Source organism: Maniola hyperantus, chromosome 18, assembly GCF_902806685.2.
Source record: "Maniola hyperantus chromosome 18, iAphHyp1.2, whole genome shotgun sequence".
NCBI classification, from domain to species: domain Eukaryota; kingdom Metazoa; phylum Arthropoda; class Insecta; order Lepidoptera; family Nymphalidae; genus Maniola; species Maniola hyperantus.
In genome coordinates, this window is record NC_048553.1 from 9,488,195 (window position 1) to 9,511,345 (window position 23,151).

Consider the following 23,151-nt stretch of genomic DNA (forward strand, 5'->3'; position numbering starts at 1 on the left):
CATCACTTACCACTAGGTGAGACTGCTATCAAGGTCTTACTTGTACCTAATGGAATCAAAAAATACCAGCCCTACAGGTTACATTTAGAGCTGTTAACACAAACAAATTATACCCAAGTCTTAAAACCATTAGAACTTACGATACGACTGATGAAAGCTTTCAGCGTAATAGTAGTAAAGCTTTAGATCCTTATTGAAACTATTGTTCAGACTTCAGGGATTATTGTAGATAACTTTCTAACGTAGGTAAATAGAGCCAAAGCAAAGCCGTAGGAGTCAGAGAGTAAGTATGTAGTGAAGACCGTAGTCGGATTCCGACTGTTGTTCGAAAGTAACACCGTAGCGAGGTCCGTAGTATCGAGCTTTCGGGCCGCAAAAAGCTCGTGTTTTCATTTCGGATTTTTTCCAGTGTTATTCAGGATTTGCCCCTTTTGGTTGAGGACTTTCGTGACTGTATTGCATAAAAACGTTGGTATTATAAATATAAGAGGAAACCAGTTTTATTTTAGTTCTTAGAGTTCGTTTTGTTATATTTTTTTCGCTCAAACTTAATAAACTTTTGGTTTTGTGTGAATAAAACTTTGGAATAAAGTGTTTCTGCAACTGTAAGTTCAGGCGTATCCTTCAGTAAGTAAGTATGAAATATTTTTATCATGTTTTTCCCATTTAGTTTCTAGAAAATTGCAGTAAAAAATAATACTTAGTTGTAGAGATGAGAAAGAGGATTATTCTTGAAGTAGTATTTACGCTAAAAGTTTACAAGTACTGTACCTACGTCATACGTGGGTTTTTCATGACAATTTTATATTTTAAACATAAAACTGGTATAATGTCGATCCTTAGGTAAGTATGTAAGGACCTGTACAAAATGTGTTTTATTGCATTGTGAATCGTAGTATTTAGAGTGCACTTTTGATGAATAGTGTAGGACATGACAATTGTATTTTTGTTTAAATTAGTCAAGCTCCTGAAAATTTTTCAGTACCTTTTCACTATACACTTGTAGATATGTTATTGAGTGATTTTATACAATATTTTCACCAAAAGTTCGAAAATATTTTGGTGCAAATTACGCAAATTTTTTATTTCTAACTAGATGATGCCCGCGACTTTGTTCGCGCGGATTTAGGTTTTAAAAAAATCCCGAGGAAAACTCTTTGATTTTCCGGGATAAAAAGTAAGCTATGTCCTTCCCCTGGATGCAAGCTATCTCTGTACGAAATTTCATCAAAACCGGTTGAACCGAATGGGCCGTGAATAGCTAGCAGACAGACAGACAAACAGATAGACAGACAGACGCACTTTCGCAATTATAATAGTATGGATTGAGTGCTTAAAAAAAATTGTTTGACATTCTCTAGTAGGTATATTTGGGCAAATTCTCAAGAAAATATGGAATCCTTATTATTATAAATGCGAAAGTGTGTGTTGTTTGTTGTTTTGTTGGTTTGTCCTTCAATCACGTCGCAACGGTGCAACGGATTGACGTGATTTTTTGCAGGAGTATAGATAAGAACTGGAGAGTGACATACGAGTATGCCACTTTTTATCCCGGAAAATCAAAGATTATTCCCACGGGATTTTTAAAATAACCTAATTCCACGCGGACGAATTCGCGGGCATCAGCTAGTGACATGACATCATATTTTTATGAAAATGGTAAGATGCCCAAAGCTCTCAAAACTTAAAACTTTTATGTATTAATTAAAACGAACCTTACCCGCATTTAAGTACTTTTCATTAAAAAGCCAAGTAAGTCTTTGACTTTAATAACGAGACTAAGTTGAGGAAAAATGTTTTGCGGGAGTTTTACTGGAGTCTTACCTAACTTTCAAATTGAGGATGTATTAAATTCAACTGAAGAATTTTTATAGCAATTAGAAGTGTTCCAACGGGCTACTTTTTTCTTTTTTGTGACTTTTTAACGATTTGGATTAGAGTCCAAGTTACTTCTTTTAATTTAATTTGTCTGACATCTGGGGTATATCTTTAAATACACCAATAATAATTATAGCAAAGATTTCTTATTATTAGTGTACGTAATATCCTACCTACTCAAATTATTATCTACTAGCTGATGCCCGCGACTTCGTACGCGTGGATTTATGTTTTTAAAATCCTGTGGGAACTCTTAAATTTTCCGGGATAAAAAGTAGCCTATGTCCTTCCCCGGTCGCAAGCTACCTCTGTCCCAAATTTCGTCAAAATCGTTGAACGGTTGAGCCGTGAAAAGCTAGCAGACAGACAGACAGACAGACAGACAGACACACTTTCGCATTTATAATATTAAGTATGGATTTTGTAATAGATCTTTGTCAATTTTTAAATCTATAAGTACGTACTATGCGTATATCAAGGTAGGTATAGCTCAAACCACTACGTCTAGTCTAAGGCTGAGATCTATAGAGCGCCCACGTAGAAAGGATTTCAGAAAATTCTATTCGAGCGAAGACGTGCCGTAACTATTGAATTTTTGTGACAACCAAAAAAAACTTGATGATTTTGTTTTGAAATATATTATAAACTTAAAATACTTTGCCTAAAATATTGATCACTTTAGATTTAGAGCAAAGTCTTCTCAAAAAGTTAAATTATTTTCAATTTGAATAAAAAGGAGCTTTATTAAGGCTCAAGTTTAATTTAACTTTCCTTTGGCCCTGCAATAAAGTATCAAACTCAAATACATTGAATAAAGACTGAGATCTTTCGGGTGTTAAAGAGATCCTGTACTATCCAGAGCTATTTAATCAATTCTGTAATGAATTTCGTTTGATGACAGATTATTTAGAGACTGAAACAGCTAAACCTTTGAGTTAGTGCATAGTGATTAGTGAAAGTGTATTGATGACCGAATTTATAGGTCCAATTTAACCTTTTCCTTTTTCTCCGTGTCTTTAATTCAATAATTAATATCTTCCACTGCTGCCTTTAGTATTCATCATCATCATCATCAACAACAACCGATAGACTTCCACTGCTGTACTAGGTCTTTTGTAGGGACTTCCACACGCCACGGTCTTGCGCGCCTGAATCCAGCGGCTCCCTGCGACTCGCCTGATGTCGTCTATCCACCTAGTCTTCCAACACTGCGCTTTCCGGTGCGAAGTCGCCATTCCAGCACCTCGAGACCACCTATCGGTTTTTCGAACTACATTATGTGCCCTGCCCATTGCTATGTCGGTTACTCTCGTTCTAAAGGTTAGGTCTGGTGAACTATAGTATTAATTATTGCCATTTAATATTATTATGTACCTACACCAGCATCAACATTCATTAATAGAAAGAAAGACCTGGGAACCCACTGCATTATTAGTTATTACTATCCCAAGAAACCACCTGTAAATGGATGCCGAACCTCAGCAATGAGGAATACGACGCGGAGAGAGAGAGAGTGGTGGAGCGGCGTCAAAAAAGGTCGTCTATTATCTTGTAACTCGATCCCTCTAACCACAGTTTTACATGCTCTAACCAAGCATTATTGTATACCTTTGTTGGTGGATACAGTACCTACCTGTTATATTAAAGTTTATATTATTCATAGACGTTTAATTTGATGGCATTGTGTGCCATCATGGAGAGATTATACTTGAGTTCATTAATGTAACTTGATATTTCAATTTCGTGAGTAAGGGCTTAGTGCGGATTAATCCTACGAATGTAATACCTATGTTTAGTACCTGCCCAATTAGGTTATTATTTTCTACTTAACCTTCTTTAATAGACTTAAATAAAAATTAATTAATAGACAAAGCATTGTTGGTTTGTCCTTCAATTCTAAGATTTATTATATAGATTAAGTACTTCATTATCTACTTCATTGAATAATATGATGTACTAAGTTAACTTTAACTAGTAGTGATGATGATTTGATTGACTAGGAAGGTACATTATTCTAACGCTTAAAATCTTTGACTACCACATTAAAGTATTTGTAAAACTAATATTAGATACTTAATTATTCCGAAAATTAAAATATAATTACTTAGGTATACTTAGCTATAATATAAGTCCCACTAGACTAGACAGCGTTGGAAGACCCCCCACTAGGTGGACGGACGACATCAGACGAGTCGGTAGGAGCCGCTGAATCCAGGCGGCGCAAGACCGTGGCGTGTGAAAGTCCCTACAAGAGACCTATGTCCAGCAGCGGCCGTCTATTGGTTGATGGTGATGATGATGATGAGACTAGACTCTGTAGCCTTTTAGTTCGAAACAAAGATTTGTTAGAAATAACGCCATAATTTTGTTGCGTGACCAAAATATAGTTTGACGTAGGTAATTTCCAATGTCATACGTGAGAAGTTACCTACCTTGCCACAGTAATTTCTGACGAGATTTGTCTTGTGGGGCGGGGTAGGCCGACAAGATTTATTTTTCATCTGGGGATAATAGCACTACTCATTCGCAATCGTTATTTCTTCTTTCTATTATTTTGATATAGATAGGTACCTGTGGTAGGTACCTATAGTACCCGACATGTCGAGATGGCCATCGGGGAGGGAACGCCCCGCACAGCCCTCGCGCTAACCCAGTACGGGCGAGCGCGGGTGACGTTCGGGTACACGGAGCGTCCCCGCGCCTCATACCCCGATTGCCATCTTGACCTGTCGCGGACATTAGTCCGCATGGACTACACAAAACACCAAACAGTTCTATAAGTTCTTAAGTATGGGTTGCCTGGAAGAGATCACTTTAGTGATAAGGTCGCCCTTTGTTTTTCAAGTGTATCCTGTATTCTTACTCTCTGTAAATCTATTAACAATAAAGTTGTTTTAAATATTAAATTAAATTAAACACCTGTTTTATCCATTAGGGGTTGAATTTTCAAAAATTCTATCGTAGCGTCATGATAGCTATCAGCATGTCAAATTTCAGCCCTATATGACCAGTAATTTGAGCTGTGCATTGATAGATCAGTGAGTCAGTCAGCTTTTTCTTTTTATATTATAATTAAATGAAATGAAGCAATTCATGATTGCTATTACTACTGTACTAAATATTTTGATGACTATTGTGACTGCGACTGGTGTTCGCAATTAAACCCCAACTCTACGTGTCTTACGCTCTACGAATAAATAATAAGTAAAAGGCAATAACTCCTAAGAGATTCCTACAAATTTTCGGGACCAAAAGTTAATACTGTCACGTAGTACAATAATGATAACAGAATCATACATAACAAAGCTTTAAAGGAGTTTTAACGTATTTATTTTATTTTTTATCCCGTATCTCTAGAGAAAAAACCGGTAAAGTGCGAATCAGACTCGCGTATCGACGGTTCCGTACTACAGTCGTATTTTTTCGACATTTTGCACGATAATTCAAAAACTATGATACATAAAAATAAATAAAAATCTGTTTTAGAATGCACAGGTAAAGCCCTTTCATATGATACCCCACTTGATATAGTTATCTTACTTCGAAAATTGAAAATCCTAATTATTATTAGTTCATGACCACAAATTAATTTATTTTGTGTGATGTAACCACAAATTCACGGTTTTCAGATTTATACCCTTATGTCTGCTATAAAAACTACCTACCTGCCAAATTTCATGATTATCAGTCAACGGGAAGTACCCTGTAGGTTTCTTGACAAACCGAGAGACAACAAAGTGATATATATAAGGGTTCCGTTTTCCTTTTGAGGCACGGAACCCTAATGACCTACTTTTACAGGTATATGCATGCGATTTAAAGCGATTAATACAATTTTGAGTTCATCTCACAAAATCCGTCGGATACAGATCGTGCCAACATAAGTACTTTACTTGCTCTGAATTTTCAATCCACTCTCATAGTATTGTACTCAAAAACTCTTTCGTCTTTCGCCTCAATAAGACTGATGAGATTGAACCTTTACCTTTCAATTTCATTAGAGTTGCACTACAACACAATTGCATAGCGTAAGGCCTAACACAGATGACCGATTTTGTCTGAGACCGATTTTTCCGACATCGGCCGACTTGATGTCTGACACTAATAATAATATAATATGACGCATAGATGATACCTGGTGCTGCTAACAGCTAACTCTTCATTCACATGAAGAACTGCCACCGACTAATGTCTGTAGTTTGCCGACAGCTTCAGTGCTATCAACTACTCATAATATTATGTTCAATACTCTTCAGGACAAAATTGGGAATAGAAAGATTTTTTTTCAAATAAACTTGTACCTAAGTAGGTACCTGCTTAGTAAGTACATTCTATAGACGATAGGCAAATTAGAAATCTTAATAAAAAATAAATAAAATAAAAATCATTTTTTTTGTTAGTACCTAATGATAAATGGACAGACACCTTAAAACTAGTGTAAGTAAAAAGGATCGCTATTCGCTATAGTGATGTGAAATTGTTGTTTTATACAATACCAGAAGTAGTGAATATAATATCACGATACGACCTACACGAAAATAATAACATTTTTTTTTTGTTAGACCGTACATAAAAACTCAGGCTAATTTCAAAATTATAAACATCGGTTGAGTGAGGAATACTCGTGGAACAATTAATAGCAAATAATTTCTGTTGAATGAGTGAGGAATATAAATCGGTTGAGTTAAGAAAAAAAATGCTCGGGATGAGACATCATAGGATGAAAACGGCACAACCCAAAATTACAAAAAGTAATAATTATTATCTAGTCTTTGACCGACTATGTCAGCAGTCTGCGGTAGGCATAATAAAAATACGAAAAAATATACACTTTCCCGACCCAGTTTATCTCAAACAATGGACACAATCTGAAACGATGTACGGTGTAATTGGGAGGAACTCGCGCTGCCCTAAGATGTTAAGGGTGCATTGTGCCCTATTATATAAGACTAGCTTATGCTCGCGACTTCATCCGCGGGCACTACACAAATTTCGAACCCCTATTTCACCCACTTAAGGGTTGAATTTTCAAAAATCCTTTCTTAGCGGATGCCTACGTCATAATAGCTATCTGCATCCCAAATTTCAGCCCGATCCGTACAATAGTTTGAGCTGTGCGTTGATAGATTAGTCAGTCAGTCAGTCAGTCAGTCACCTTTTCCTTTTATATATTTAGAAGACTACCTTTGAATTCCTATGAATTCGTTTTAAGGTTTCTAAAAATCCCGTAGGAGTTCCTTATTTATCTGACATGCTGTCCTGCGCCTGATCTCTATCCAGTGAGTGAGGGAACGGAGAGTGTATACCTACATGTGATTGCGCACACACGGCAAGAAATATTGTACATCGACCTTTAGAATGAGATTTCGGATTTGTAGAGCGTTGTCTCTGTCACTCATACCTATGTGACGTTTTGTCGGTCTCGTGTTGTTATCCATAAGGAAGGAGGATTTAGCCTCATTCAGGCTGAATTTCCGTTTTTCTATTCTATATGATAAAAATATTATTAATAAAATGAACAATATTTTTTATCATTAGGGAAGTATGTCAAGAAGTAAGATTATAGTAGTTTGATAGGAATATTCTATGAATGTCCCTCTAAGTGTTAATTTATAGGACTTTTACTCTGAAAGACGCTCTAACTATCTGTTACAACGTTAATTAAATCTGTTCAGTAACTTATCTACTTTTTGAAGGCACTGAATTGGGTAACTAAACGTAGTGAACCTTAACAAAGTAACGCAGTCGTAGGTCCTATGGTTTATAATAATAATTGAGCTATTAAAATAACACCATATTATTTACCACCCACACTAACAATTTAGTAAGGAAAAAAACGTAAAACATTGTTCGGATTAAGGCACCGTAATCCGTTCTATCTAAATTAGGAAATCAGACATGACTCATACCTCATACCAGTCAAATTGCAAATAAACTACGTGCTGTTATTAAAGATGGCGTATTTCCCGATGATACAGGATGCAGCTTGGATCCGTGATGACTTATCGAAATTACGACTGGTCAAAAATGTTGTTTTAATGACTTTAAGTATAGGTAGGACTCTGACCGACATGTGTTTTATATACAGTAAGTACCTACTATTTAGAAATACTAGCCCGATGTATTTAAATAAGCAACTAGGGAGCTGCAAAGTTGTAGTGGCAATAGGCAGGGTACATAGCAGGGTTATTGCGGATGCCAATATTTTGCGGATGTCTGATAAAATACGAATGTTCCGCACTCGTGGATGCGAATATCCGTAACACCCCTGTAGGGTACCAATGTTCACTTTGATTGGTCAGTTAGCGAACGAAGATATCAACTTGCCCGTAGATCGAAAAACCGATAGACGTGAGGTCCCAAGTTGCTGGAATGGTGACCTCGCACCGGAAAGTCCAGCGTTGGAAGCGTGGCCGTGGTGACTGCAGACTGGCGTGTGGACTGTGGAAGTTCCTACAAGTGACGATAATAAGGAACCAAACAATGATTGTAGGTCTCTTCGTTTCATGCAAGCTAACTTGGGCTCGTAAGGGACTAACAGCTGTACTCAGAGTCGCTTAATCGTTACTTAAGTTTAGTTAAAACGAGACAGAGCTATATCTCTCACATAAATCTGTCTCGTTTTAACTCAATCTTAAGTAACGATTACCGACTCTGAGTACGGCTCTTATAGGCTCTCTTAGGTAAAGGACCACCGATTCGGAAAGCAGCTTCTTCCACTAAGCAGATTCTACTCTTTTTAAAAACAAATTATTTTAACTAGGCTAAATAAGTTTACTTTATATTAAATACATTCCTAAAGTAATAATACTAGGTACGAAATCATTTGGAGTAATCAAAATAAGTATTTGTTCGTTTTCGCCGAAAATTTCTCGGCTCATTTTGTGACGTTAAAATATTCAGTTATGCAAATTGGTGAAATCAATTTGACTGTTCAAATAGTAGTTACGGTGGTGCTTATTGGTGTTCGATGATTTGTCAAATTATCGGCTATAAGTTTTGAATGGTTTTGATCATTCCGTTTAGAAATGTTCACGACAGTAAGAGCGATTACGCACTGCACTTCCGTCATCCGAGTTCTATCCGTCATCCGTGAGAATACCAGCATAGCGTCGATTCAGGATCAAACCGAGAGTTCTCTTACTCTAGTTCACTCTGTTTTAGATTTTGTTTATAATTATTTATTACAAATTTTCAGCTTTATAGGCTGAACATACGAGGATATTTGAGCCGGTAACATAAACACGCTCGTTCCGTTCCGTTACGATATAATTTTAGGTTAGTCGTCACCTTTAGGTTCTCATAAAACCTAATCGAAATAGGCAAAGTATGGGCATTACAGCTAATTAATTTCTAAAGCAATACATTAGTTCCCAGGTATTTTACGATCGTTTTAATGCCACGTAATTTTAATATTTTATATCGCTTTTAGGTTTAAGATGCAGGTAATATTAATGTTTTCGCATTTCAGTGCTAGTTTTGCTATAAACTTTTATTCAATATAGCGTACCTCAGGCATTCAATTACTATATTTTCATAGTCTCCATTTTGTTTTATAGTTCATTAACTTGAGTTTAAATCGCAAAGTTTTAACGCAATTAGACACAAATGAGCGGGACAAAATGTAGGGTAATACCCTTCCTTGGGATATATAAGGTATCGCTGTACCAAATATCTCGTCGAAAATGGTTAAACAGGTGGACCGGAAAAGCTAGCAGACAGCCAGAGAGACACAGTTTCGCATTTATAATATTATTATATTAGTATGGACATGAATCACAGATAAGTGAATATGAATGGTGTAGACTGTAGACATAGATAAAGGAAGTACTGGTGTGGATATGGATGTTAGAGAGCGCGTTAGACATATTGAAAATTTGTATCTAAATAACTCAGCACTTTTAACTAAATATCAAAAATGGAATGTATTTTTTGAAAAAATTTCAAACCCATAATCAAGTCAAAATTCAGATCTATAGATATTTCATCGCAAAAGAAAATATCCAGGGATATTTGTTTTGCGCCAAGTCATTTTACCTTAGTTCATAATATCTCAACTTTGACGTGATCGAAGGTTGAAAGTTTTTCAGAAAATACCTCCAATTATTATTAAGTAAGTATAAAGTATAATGAAAACTGAAACCAACTGAAGGTCGGGCGCTTAGCTGCGTGGGGGCTTGGAAATTAATAAAAAAGCTTTCAAAGTTTCGGTCGACTCATCTGGTGACTGAAATAACTTGGGATTTCCATTTAAATGTGGAACCTACTCATCATCATCATGATCAACCCATAGCCAGCTCACTACCAGAGCACGGGTCTCCTCTCAGTATGAGAAGGATTTTTGGAAAATAACTACATATTTTTACGGAAATCTGGTAAACAGCCACATATAAACAGATTTTTTTTTATAGAATGTGCCTATGATTGGTTAGTATTTAAATGAGAACCAAACTACGTTGGTATGGAGAGCGCTGAGGAGCATGCATGGAGTAGGGAAGGATTTGTACTTGTATAAACAAATATTAGACATTCTTGTGAGTTGTATAACATTGGCACTTGTTTACTTTGGTACTTATATATACTTCCTAATTACTGCCAAGGCTACGAAGTTGTGTGTCTTTTGTAACTGAAAGTAAAGTTTCAGTTCCGTAGACTCTAAGGCAAGGGTCTCCAAACTTTTAAAGTTTCTATGGACTAGTAGATTATCTGTAAATATTATTTTATTCATGTCTTCCTCTATCTTTACCTTATTTTTCTATGACGGAGAAAAAGAGAAAAATCTGAAGGGACTTCTGCTTGCTGACAGGGTGTGTCCAACTCGCAATACTATCCCCGTCAGGCGTCATCTGCCAGCAGCCCACGCACAATAATTACGACAGTTTCGTGTTTATTCTTCTTTTTTTATCGACAAAGCTTTGCCAAAGCTTCGCGGGACATGCCTACTGATTGTGCTGGCTGCCTGTAAGCTCAATCAGTGCAAGGTTGCTATTTTTTTCTTTTATTTTCTTACTCGCTTTCTTTCTTCTCTTTCCGTTCATCTCATCATTATAATTTTATATTAACAAAAAATAACGTTGAATAGTTCTATTGATGGTAACTCTTATTACAAATTATCTATTAGACTAGTCAATTAGTAGTTGAGTAAACTTAAGTATGTGCATAAAAACAGATGCACTCTATATTCCTACACTCCCATAGTCCATAAGTTCAGGTGCATTCATTAATCTCACACTCGCATAGTCCGATGAGACGGCAATCTGATATGAATGGAACTCTACCAAGGCTAAATAGATTTACGTGTTCGCAACCAACGAGGCAGTCAATGGCACCGATTCCGTTGTCTTTCTCTAAACTAAATTTAGAGTATCCTTTGCATCCTTGTGTGCATCCTTTTCTTTTTAACAATGCTAAAAAGGGACAGAACATGAACTTTACATTTAAAGACTCTATTTTAGTGCACGCTACAAATTTAAACAGTAGGCTCGCGACTGTGCGCTAAAATCACGGGTTTTACCATCTAAAAATTAAATTTAAAACTGTCAAACTGCGTCTGTCCTTTTCATATTACATTAATAAGAAGAGGATGCGAATACTCTACAATTAGGTTATGCTCAGAATCAGTACCAATGTTAAAACAAGTAAGGATTTTTTGTTGAGGAAGTATTATAAAACCCTTACTTTATTGAGCGTTGCCCCGGTAAGCAGTGAAATTATGTAGGCAGTTGGAAGCAATGGTGATTGTTATTCGCGCCGCATTAGGCAAATGGAGGGGCGATTCGGACACAAGGAAAGGTATACAGAACTAGCGAGGGCGGAGACGTGGCGCGGACGTGGTATCTGACGCCATTTTACCCGTCAAGGGGATCTTAACTCTTTCCTCTCATCTCATCATTAAAATCTCATCCATACTACAATAATTATAAATGCAAAAATGTGTCTGTCTGTCTGCTAGCTCTTCGCGGCACGTCTGCTTAACCGATTTTTTTAAAATTAGGTAGGTACCGCGATTGCTTGCGTCCCGGATGTAGGCTACTTTTTATCGCGAAAAATCGAAGAGTTTCTACGGGATTTTGTAAAACCCCTTAATCCAGACGAAGTCGCAGACATCATCCAGTATTATTTAATGTTAAGTATGTAACGAACGTCATACAATTGGTCTAAATTTGAAAAAGCGTTGATAGACATTCGGGAGGTCGTAGGTTCGATCCCGGGCACCTCTAACTTTTCGAAGTTATGTGCGTTTTAATTCAACGATGAAGGAAAATATTGCATCATGAGGAAACCTTGCTTGGAAGTTCTCCATAAAGTTCTCAATGGTGTATGAAGTCTGCCAATCCGCACTTGGCCAGCATGGTAGTCTATGGCTAAAACCCTTCTCACTCTGAGAGGAGACCCGTGCTCAGTAGGTACTCAGTAGTCGGCCGACAATGATGATACAATTATTGACCTATAGAAGAGAAATGAGTCCACGTCATGGCTGTACCGTAGCGTAGGTATAAGTCCCGCAAATTGCTATTGCGCTGGAACCATATCTCATTAACATCGAAATGACGTCATTATATACGTCATTTGACGTATATTTAATTAAAAATATACCATCAGCTCGAAACTTCAGTCCAGTACTGACGTCACTAAAATGGCGGCCACGCGTATTAGCAATTTGCGGGACTTATAAGCAACCACAGTACCACGCTCTCGCCTCTCCAATATAAACCTCGTCTAAATCCCTAAAGTTATGAGTCTTGTAAAAACCGGCCGTATAATCTTGTGGATACAAATTTTTTTAATTATTTCAAATTTTATTACGGTATACGCTTATGCAAAGTTATGCTAATTATTGTTCTTTATTGAAATGAGGCTTAACAAGCCTTTTGAGTTTTGAGCCGATAAAGGTTTGGTGATAAATTAATAAATGTTGTTGGGAAAATTATTCTCGGTTAGGAAACTGCCAACTTTTCAGGTGGTATCCATTTTATAAGATTTCTCAGTTTTGTCTACTTATCTTCAAATAGAATTAAAAAAAAACGTTTTTAATATTCTATAGATCTATTCCTACTTATTTTATAATATACATAGATAATATTGTTTATTTCTGATAAGTACGATACTATTTTTATAAAATTATTTTGTTTGTTTCAAGTTTTGCTTTTGTTAATTATAATTATATGTTTAAGTACTTATAATTATTATGGAATTAATTTTAAAACTTAGTTTCTGTAGAATCTGGAGTAACCTAATAACCCATTTTTCAGACTCTTCTGAATAATCAAGAGTATCTAAAAAAGTTAAAAGTAAAAACTAAGGTTTTTACAAAAAATAATTGAAAGAATTTGTCTGTTGTCAAAGTCCGTCTATTTGTTCGTTCCTACTGAGTCTACTGACTTAATTACTTCTTCGGAAAGCATAATTATACTAAAAATAAAGCAAATAAAAGGATCAATAGGAAAATATACATACTTAAATCAATATATTTGTTATGATAATGATGGAATGGTGGCGATATTATGTTAATGATAACGCGTTAATGCCTATTGACTTTCTAATTCGGAGCACAAATTGTTTACTTATCGATTTGATTAATTCGTGGCAGGGGCGGACTAAGTTCGTAGCAGGCCTGGGGCGGCGTCATTAAGGCCCCCGTTCTCCGACGAGAGTGTTACGGCTTTTTTGATAATAATGGAAGGAGTTGACATAAAGGGGATGAAGGAACATAAGGAAAATAATAATTAAGGTAACGAAATATAAAGCGCGACTGAACAGAGATAGATACTTTAATCTCCTAATCTCATGATGAAAGCGGACACAAAATCAGCAAGCAGATATTAAATAATATTGCGAGCGAAATCAGCAGGTATTTCTTACTAAATATTGTAGAATACATTATTCTTTAATTTTGTAGAAACGATAATTTATATTAATATCATAAAGCGGTAAAGTTTGTAAGTTTGTGTGTAGAAAGTAATCTCTGGAACACCAGGTAGTTCCTACTGTTCAAAATCGGTTCAGTAGAACTGATTTTGAAAATTCTTTCACCAGTAGAAAGCTACATTATTCCTGAGTAACATAGGATCTATTTCATATTCAAGAAATTAGGGATCCCTACGAAAATTGTAATAAGCTACCTGTGCGAAGCCGGGGCGGGTTGCTAGTTACTTATATGAGAGTGAACAGGAAATCATCATCTAGTTACTAAATAATATATTATAGAGCAAAACAAGCATAATTTTTTCCCACTTTTTCCGGAATTCACTAAAGGACTTCTCAAAGCTTAGAGTCCCTCTAGATCCGGGGCCCACAAGGAGTCACCCCCCTTTATTCTATAGAATAGGTACTTTCTGTTTACTTCTATTTGTTAGAGTATTGAATGCACGAAAGGTAGCTTTAGAAACATAAATAACAATAAGTCAGGTCCTTTAAAAGGCTTTTTATTTCTAGGTTATTATTGTTGATTGTTGATTTTCTTTCTTTCTGTCACTGTTTTCTTTTTTCATTACTTTACATTTTCTATGCCTGTTGTAAAATAATCTTATTTATACATCTATGAAAAGACTTGTGTCTATAAAGAAAAGGTGAAATTGATTGACCAACTGCATACCAAGTACAGCTCAACGGCTTTTTTTTTTTTTACACATCGAACTTTAGAAAGAGATAACGGTTTCCTAGAGCGTTGCCTCTGTCGTTGAGACCGACGAAACGTCATATAGGTATGAGTGACAGAGACGAACGACGCTCTACGAAGCCTACATCTTTTCTAAAGTTCGATGTGCTATAATTTCGGCCGGGCACTGTATATCGTTTTCAGAAACTCCACCCGCGCGAAGCCAGTCATTTAATGCAAAGTTTCCCTTAAGCAGAAACTAACCAATTAAGAAGGAGTAAGAAGGAGATAATAGTGCAAAAGTGTGTGCACAAACACAAATACACTATCTACTCCCTAACTATCATATATAGTGTTACGAACAAATTGAGTCACTGTTGCTTGTAATAAAAGTTTGTTGATTTAATAGTCCGATGGGATAGCAATTCAACGCAGCCGGAAAGACATCAGGCATGGGATCGACGGCTGCGACGGCATTACGTGCTTAGTAGATGATAAAGTGTATATCGAAAATATTTCTTACAGTGTTAAGCCCGGGCGAACAAACTATGTAGTATTAAACCCCTTTTTCCGCGTTTGTTCCATGTAAAGCTTAAGGTATTATTCCGATATTTCGAGAACCTGCGAGATTTTCCCAAAAACCTATTTTCACGGTTGCCTACCGTTCGATCTACCTACAAGGTCCGTCTATGTTTTGAATTTTAGCTCGAAATGTTCAAACGGACTGGGTGTAGGTATGAGACAGATCGATCAGTTGGTAAAGAGTTGTATAGGTGTCCACGTGTGAATCAATCGTATTTTTAATACGTATTTTGTAAGTGCGAGCGAAACAGACAGATAACTCGACGACTCAGTTTAAAATGCGTCGACTATAGTAATAGGGGTGAAACAAAACTTCTTCTCGCGTCGGTCCCTCAATTTTGAGGATCATGGCTCCCTCGAGATATCACCTTCTTCACGATGTAGCGCCATTTTTCCCGTTGGAGGCCGTACAGAAGGCATTGTAGAAGTGTGTCAACCGCTTCTCGTATCTGGTCGGACCAACGTCTCGGGCTTCGTCCGCGGGGTCTCTTTCCTCCGATCTCGCCAGTGATCAAAAGTTTCTCTATGCTACTCGTTTTCTTCGTTACTACGTTTTCTACGTTTTCCTAGCAATATGACCGAAGTAGTCGAGCATCCGCCGCAGACAGATGTTGGACAGCCGCATCTTGATTTTCAATGTATTCGATCGTTCGAGACATCGTCAAATCATCGATCGTTCGTCAAATCGTTAGTCTTTTTGGTTGGACATTTCTTGAACGGAGCATATATGCCCCGTCCGGGAAATGTTGAGCATCCGTCTCCAGCACCACATTTCAATATGGTGAAATAAATGGTTCACTAAAACATATGGGATTTAGAATAATGGCCACCCTTAGGACGATAAGATTTTAGCACGCCAATCAATACTCGGACCTTGGAGCTCAAACAGTTATAGTGTTCTAAGTTTGTTTCCTTAATGCATTATGTATGGTAATTTAAACATTCCATGCTCAAAATAATTATCCGAACTCGGCTTTGAATGGGTAATTAATTAGATTTACGTAAGGCTACCGAAACAGCCTAAATAGTAATAATATATTTATTGTTAGAACTTATACCCCTAAAGGCACCCAAATTTTTATCGACGATGCGCTGGTAAAGACTAGATCTTTTAGCCACCAAACTGCCACCAAACATTTTTGCTCAACGTTTCTATAGGGTTAGTGATTTACATCTCACCGACACGGTCATAGAGCGGTGTTAGCCTAGTGGTTAAGACTAGCCTTGGGAGGTCGAGGCTTCGATCCCGGCCTACCTCTAACTTTTGCTAGTTACAAGCATTTAATTTATAAACAAAAAAGGTTATACTTGACGGTGAAGAAAAATATCGTGAGGAAACTGCATACCTGAGAGTTCTCACTTCTCATGTATGCAGTTTGCAAATTCGCACTGCCAGCGCACGTGGTAGTTGGCGGACTATGGCCGAACTAAAACCCTTATCATTCAGAGAGGAGACCCGTGATCAGTAGTGCTCCGATGATGAATTGATCATGATGATGATGAACGTTCATAAAAGTCGAGCGTCGAAATACGTAAAAGTAGCGTTAAAGTAAAATGCACCTTAAATACATCGTTTTATAGATCCAGTTTTTCAGCGCGAGCGCCATAAACGGAATTAAAATCAGTGGTACTGGTTTATACTTTAAACGAAGGGCGTTTAGCTCCATTTTACTTTGACATTATTCAGTCATCTCATTACACTGAAAATAATAGGATATGGATGCATGGCGTGAACATGAAATGCCTGTTCTGAAGTTCGTTTTTCCTGCTGGGTACGTGTAACTTGATAGCTTCAAAGTAATACTGAACAGGCAAAGTAATGAACCCGGCTAAGTTTATTTGGCTTCTTCTCAAACCAGGGCGCGCATAGCATGTACTCGTAAGTATAATAAGTTGACAAAAAATACCTGTGCGGGGCTTTCCCCCGCTTCATACCCTGATTGACATCTCAACCTGTCGAGGACTATAGAAATAAGATGCCTTTTGTACCTATACCTACGTACGTCCTTTTCATTAATATTTTTTAGTTTTAAAATTGGTAGATATGAGTAAATAGTAATAAGTACCTAGGTATGTTGAAGAAACGCGCTTAGTAAAAAATATAATTCAACACTGTCGAAATAATATCAATAGGTATGGTAAGAGTTTTCTACTTGAGTGAGATGTCTACTACCTAGAGGTAGTAGACATCTCATTATTTTTATATGATTCAATGATTATTGATTATATAATGGTACTTCCTACAAAGCTTGCGGATACGTAATTTGGAACATGAAAGTAGGGCATCTAGAGTTGAAATAATATTTTAATGATGACATCCAGGCATTGTATCTGCAACCAGTCAAAGTACGCATCCGTACGTTACTTACTTATTTGCAGATTGGATATCCTGGCTACCTATAAGTCGATGTTGGCACAGTTCACTCTGATGTTGATATGGCATACCTAGTGCGATTACGCTGGTCGAAAATTCTTTGTACTCGCTCTGTATGAGATTTGAATGTAATAAGCGAGAAATATTGAATTATGTTTTTCAGCAAATATCCAAGAACTCCACTTCAATACCGCGTATTTGACTTATTGACATTAATTGAAACATGTTCGGTATTTAGTAAATAAACCGCTTTTGCTCGGAAACTTGTTTGAAATTCGCAAAATAAACTTGGCGTTCCGTTCCATCGAGAGTTCCCGTTTTATTTATTTAGGATAACAATAAATTGGCCCACTTTTTAGTAGGTATGGAATATTTTTCACTAAATGAAATTGAAACGTTTTTCCTGATAATTTTTAAAATTTTCCTGTACCTACAACATTTTATTTTGTAGGCACGTGACATGGTTTCAATTAGTCGGATTATCGGATTAAGAAATATATGAAATTGTATCTATTCTAATTTAAATATGAAATATGTTTTACTCTTGTCGATTTTGATTTTGTTTTTCAGATTTATGTCACTGATAAAATAATTATTAATGAATAAGCTCTATATAAGTTTAAGCTTTGTAGCACACTTTAACTTTGCTCAGCCTTAAGGCACTGTTAAAACGAGACAGCGTTATATCGATGGCATAAATTTGTCTTGTTTTAACTGAAACTTAAGTCTGAGCTTGAACTTAAGTCAAAGTACTTACGCTCGCTCTATAGAATTCAAGCGTAGAGCTAGTGTGCAACTTGGTAAACTTCCGTACCTATGTTTTTTTCCGCAAAAGCTGTGAACTATAGAACTATATAGAAGCGCGTGAATTGCGGAATTAATTCCGCACCGGATTTTCATTTTCAAACTCAAATTTACGGATGTAAAAACGCACTAGCGTGGTGCGCGCTAGCTCAGCCCATAGATTAATTATTGGTCTCGCTCTCAGCCTAAGCAAAGTCAAAGAACGCTCTATAGACCTCGAAATCTCAACTACAGAAAACAGCCATAATGCTTCAACCAAATGTCTAAGACAGCGGTTCCCAAAAGGTGTTCCGCGGAACCCTGAGGTTCCGTGAAAGACCCTCAGGGGTTCCGCGAAAATTCAAGATTTCCATATTGTAAATCGTTTCACTTGTGATAATATTAAATTGACGTAATTTATTATTCATTTTCAATCAACTTGTTTTAAAATATTGCATTCCAAAATTCCATTTAGGCGCCATGTAGGTAGGTAGGTACGCTGTGCGTGTCACGTGTCGCGTCGCCCGGTCGCGCCGCTCGTCGTCCTCCCACCGCCCGCGCCGCTCGTCGTCCTCCCACCGCCCGCGCCGTTCGTCGCTCTCCCGCCGCCCGCGGCATACCGCGGCAGCTTGCGACCATTCAGTTGAGTCAATACGATTACTAGGACTGCACAATGATAAATCAAATGCTACTTATAATAGTTCCACAAAAACAGGTCGTTTTTGCCTAAAATATTGCTGTGTTTTACTTACAGTTCACGATGGATAAATGGCTAAAACCTGGGATTGCTAAGGGGAAACGTGGTGCTAGCTTTGTGGACAGTAATGTTAATACTTATCAATCTAATCAAGCTTTTGACCAAGTCTCATCTTCACCAGAAGGAGAGACAATTGAAAAAAAAACGGAAATTACCAGTGGTGCTAGTTGTTCAGTAAGAACTTAATTCTATTTTTTATAATTTATTTCAATTTGTTAAAGTTACACGTATGTGTCCGCGCTTATACGAACTGTTTTTTATTGCATTTTTTTTTCAGGGTATTGGTACGGAAGACACTTTTGTTGAACAAAATCAGCAAAACACAGTGATACCATCTACTACCGACCATACTGAACGTCAAGCGGGAATATCTTCAAAAAAGAGAAAATATGATGAGTCCTATCTGTCCTATGGATTTATACCGATAGGGAATGCTGAAAATCCTGATGGAAAATGTGTTGTTTGCAGCAAGATTTTGTTGAATAGCTCCCTGGCACCTGCAAAGCTTAAGCGTCACCTTGATACTAATCATCCTCACCTCAAAAATAAAAACATTAGTTTTTTTGAAAGACAAAGAGATGTACATCAAGCAGGTGTGACCGCTTTACAAAAATATGCAAAAACTGATAATGAAAACGCCACGAAAGCCTCATTCATGCTAAGTTATAAGATTGCACGAGCTGGAAAACCTCACACAATAGCCGAGGATTTTTTGAAACCATGCATGACTGAAGTTGTTGCCTGCTTGCTTGGAGAGGATTCAGCTAAGAAAGTGGCAACGGTACAGTGTTCGAACAACATCGTATCTGACCGTATTCATAAGATTTCAGACCACATTGAAGATGAATTGATTGATAGATTGAAAGAGAGCAATGCATTTGCAATGCAACTGGACGAAAGTACGGATGTTGCCGGACTAGCAATACTGCTAGTTTTTGTCAGATATCCATACAGAGAATCTATCGAAGAAGATTTGTTTCTCTGTGCTCCTTTGGAGGCCAATACAACTGGAGAAGAAATTTTTAAAGTTATTGATGAATACATGAAAAAAAACAAAATTGATTGGAATAAATGTATTGATGTATGCAGCGATGGAGCTGCAGCCATGATTGGTAAAGTAAAAGGAACAGTGTCAAGAATTAAAACTGTTGCGCAAAATTGTACTAGCAGTCATTGTATTTTACATCGTCATGCTCTTGCCGTGAAAAGAGTGCCATCTGATTTAAAACAAGTCCTTGATCAAGCCGTACAAATCGTCAATTTTGTGAAAACACGTCCACTGCAGTCAAGGCTATTCAAAAAAACGTGTGAAGACATGAAAAGTCAGCATCAATCACTCCTTCTACACACGGAAGTGAGGTGGCTTTCCAGAGGAAGGGTTTTAAACAGATTATATGAATTGCGCGATGAACTGAAAGTTTTCTTACAGACCCTTCCTTCGCCTGCAAGTGCTAGCTATCTTGAACTGTTACGAGACGAGCGATGGTTGATGAGATTGGCTTATTTGGCTGACATATTTGATAAACTGAACACAGTGAGCAGCTCTTTGCAGGGAAGAATGATAACCATATTTACAGTGAGTGACAAAGTATCTTCATTGAAAGAGAAAATCGCCTTGTGGATTGAATGTCTTGGACAAAAAAGGTATGAGTGTTTTCCACTACTTGAGCAATTTCTCAAAAAATATAATCATCTTCAAATCGCTACAGACGTAGAGATAAGTATACGTGAACATTTGACAAACCTAAAAACATCTTTGGAGGAATATTTTCCAGAAGAAAAGCTTCGGTTACGGGAAATCGAATGGGTCCGAAATCCATTTAGGATTAGTACCAAACCTTTAACACTGACTGTATTGGAATATGAAAATTTAATTGATATTAAAAATTCATCCACACTCCAACAACTTTTCGAATCTGAAGCTATCATGAACCCGAGTCAATTTTGGATTGGCCTGAAAAACGAATACCCGGGCATTGCTGAAAAAGCTATCATAGCATTACTCCCATTTGTGACAACTTACAGATGCGAGGCTGGGTTTTCAGCGTACGCCTACACGAAAAATAAGTTTAGGAGTAGGTTGAATGCTGCACCAGACCTCCGCATCCAATTGTCGGACATAAAACCTGACTTCGATGTAATTTTAAGGAAAACTATGAAGAGATTTCATTCATCACATTAAAATTTTTGTAATTACCTTTTCTTCTAACTAAGTAAATATTTTTATCTTAAAAAGTCTTTCTCTTAACATCAAACATTGCGGACACCAATCCAAAAAGCCTCAGATGGTGTGATTTCACGAAAAAAAATGTTGCTGTTAAGGCGGAAATATACTTACGTGGCGTGGCATGTCGTGGCGCGCCAGGATCATACGTTTTCATACATTTGACAGGACGTGACACGACAAGGCATTCAAGTATGTCTTTAACCATATTAAATGTATGAAACCGATATGCTTCTGGCGCGCTACCACACGCCACGAGATGTAAGTGTATTTCCGTCTTTAGTTTACTTCTTACTAAAAGCTAGGGTTCCGCCGAAAAATGGTGAAACAAAAAGGGTTCCGAAGCCAAAAGAATTCGGGAACCGCTGGTCTAAGACATAGAACGACACAGATTTTTGACGGTATTGAGTATTGACAGAATCATAACGGCCCTGGCCAGTCAAGTACGATCTACAAATCGATCATTGAAATATTCCTACATAGGCAGTAATAGCTCTTCCGTTGTACCTACTTATCTGTTGCATTCCATTATGTAATTTTGATTGTAATTTAGGTTACGATGGGGCTGGCGTGTCCGTGTCGGACAAAAGTCCCATAAAAATTAGGATTTTAAAAAACTCAGCCTAACCATTTATGTACTTGTAATATTCTTGTAAACTGTCTACTGTCTAGTCTGTCTTATTCACGAGACAATTCATCATCGTCTCTATTACGCAATAAAACGAAATCCGCGAGCTTGCGTGCCGCCAGACCGTGAAATTGACTAACTTGGCGCCTGTGCTTGTTGGATTCTATTTTAAGTTTCGCCGAACGCTAAAGTAATTTATGAGTTCCTTGGTAAGTTAAGGGACCTAAAGTATAGCGAAATGTGTTCAAGTATGTGAGAATATGCCTATTCGTACAGTAAAGTAGGTAGGTAGGTAAGTATATTAAGGGACGTGGGGCATGAGATTACGCAAGCCAGTCGATTGTGGTAGGTAAGCATTTTTTGAGTCTATAACTGTATGAGTATTTTAGAGATATACCTATTGACGACCTCCCTGGCGCAGTGGTAAGCGCTGTAGTCTTATTAGCGGAAGGTCCCGGTTTCGATTCCCGGCAGGGGTTTGGAATTTTATAATTTCTAAATTTCTGGTCTGGTCTGGTGGGAGGCTTCGGCCGTGGCTAGTTACCACCCTACCGGCAAAGCCGTGCCGCCAAGCGATTTAGCGTTCCGGTACGATGCCGTGTAAAAACTAAAGGTGTATAGGTTTATTAAAAACTGCCATACCCTTCCAAGTTCGCCCGCTTCCATTTTAGGCTGCATCATCTTCATCACTTACCACCAGGTGAGATTGCAGTCAAGGGCTAACTTGTATCGGAATTTAAAGAAAACGGAATATGGAATTTACATTTCTTCAATAAGGAGCATCTTTAAGTCGTCTTCATCGTCAACCGATAGACACCCACTGCAGAACATAAGTCTCTTGTAGGGGCTTCCACACGCTACGGTATTGTGTCGGCTGGACCCAATGGCTCCCTTGACAGTGGAGAGTCTGCCGACGCTGGGTTTGCCGCGGCGAGGTCCATGCCAGTCCATTCCAGCACTTTGGGACTCCCACGTCCTCACGTCCCAACGGGATAACCCCAACCCTATAGTACGCGACAGGTCGAAATGGCAATCGGGGAGAGAACGCCCCGTACAGCCGCACAGCCCCCGCGCTAACCCAATGGGGGGGGGAGCGCAGGAGACGTACGGGTGTGCGGGGCGTCCCCCCGCCTCATACCCCGATTGCAATCTCGATCTGTCGCGGACTATATGTACCTTTGAGTATCCAGACAAAATCACGGAGGTCTCCGTAGAATATGATGCAGAGAGACTACTAAGTACTAACTAATAATCAGTATCAAATAAACACAGATACGATACGTTGATGTCGGTGTTTGTGTGTGTGTGTATCCATCCTCGTTACGAT

At 37.7% G+C, this 23,151-nt stretch overlaps 2 protein-coding genes across 2 annotated transcripts in view; both read left to right on the top strand.

Annotated features, from left to right (window-relative positions):
- The first annotated feature begins 475 nt into the window (after positions 1-475).
- LOC117990892 (nephrin-like) overlaps positions 476-23,151 on the top strand; it is a 132,776-nt gene continuing 110,100 nt past the window's right edge. The window contains exon 1 of the mRNA XM_069504523.1: positions 476-631. The gene's annotated coding sequence lies outside the window, so the exon portion shown is untranslated. The remainder of the gene's footprint in view (positions 632-23,151) is intronic.
- On the top strand, positions 18,897-21,568 carry LOC117990544 (zinc finger BED domain-containing protein 5-like). The gene is made up of 2 exons (XM_034977990.2): positions 18,897-19,146; positions 19,250-21,568. The coding sequence occupies exons 1-2, from the start codon at positions 18,976-18,978 to the stop codon at positions 21,152-21,154; spliced, it is 2,076 nt and encodes a 691-aa protein (XP_034833881.1). The 5' UTR covers positions 18,897-18,975; the 3' UTR covers positions 21,155-21,568.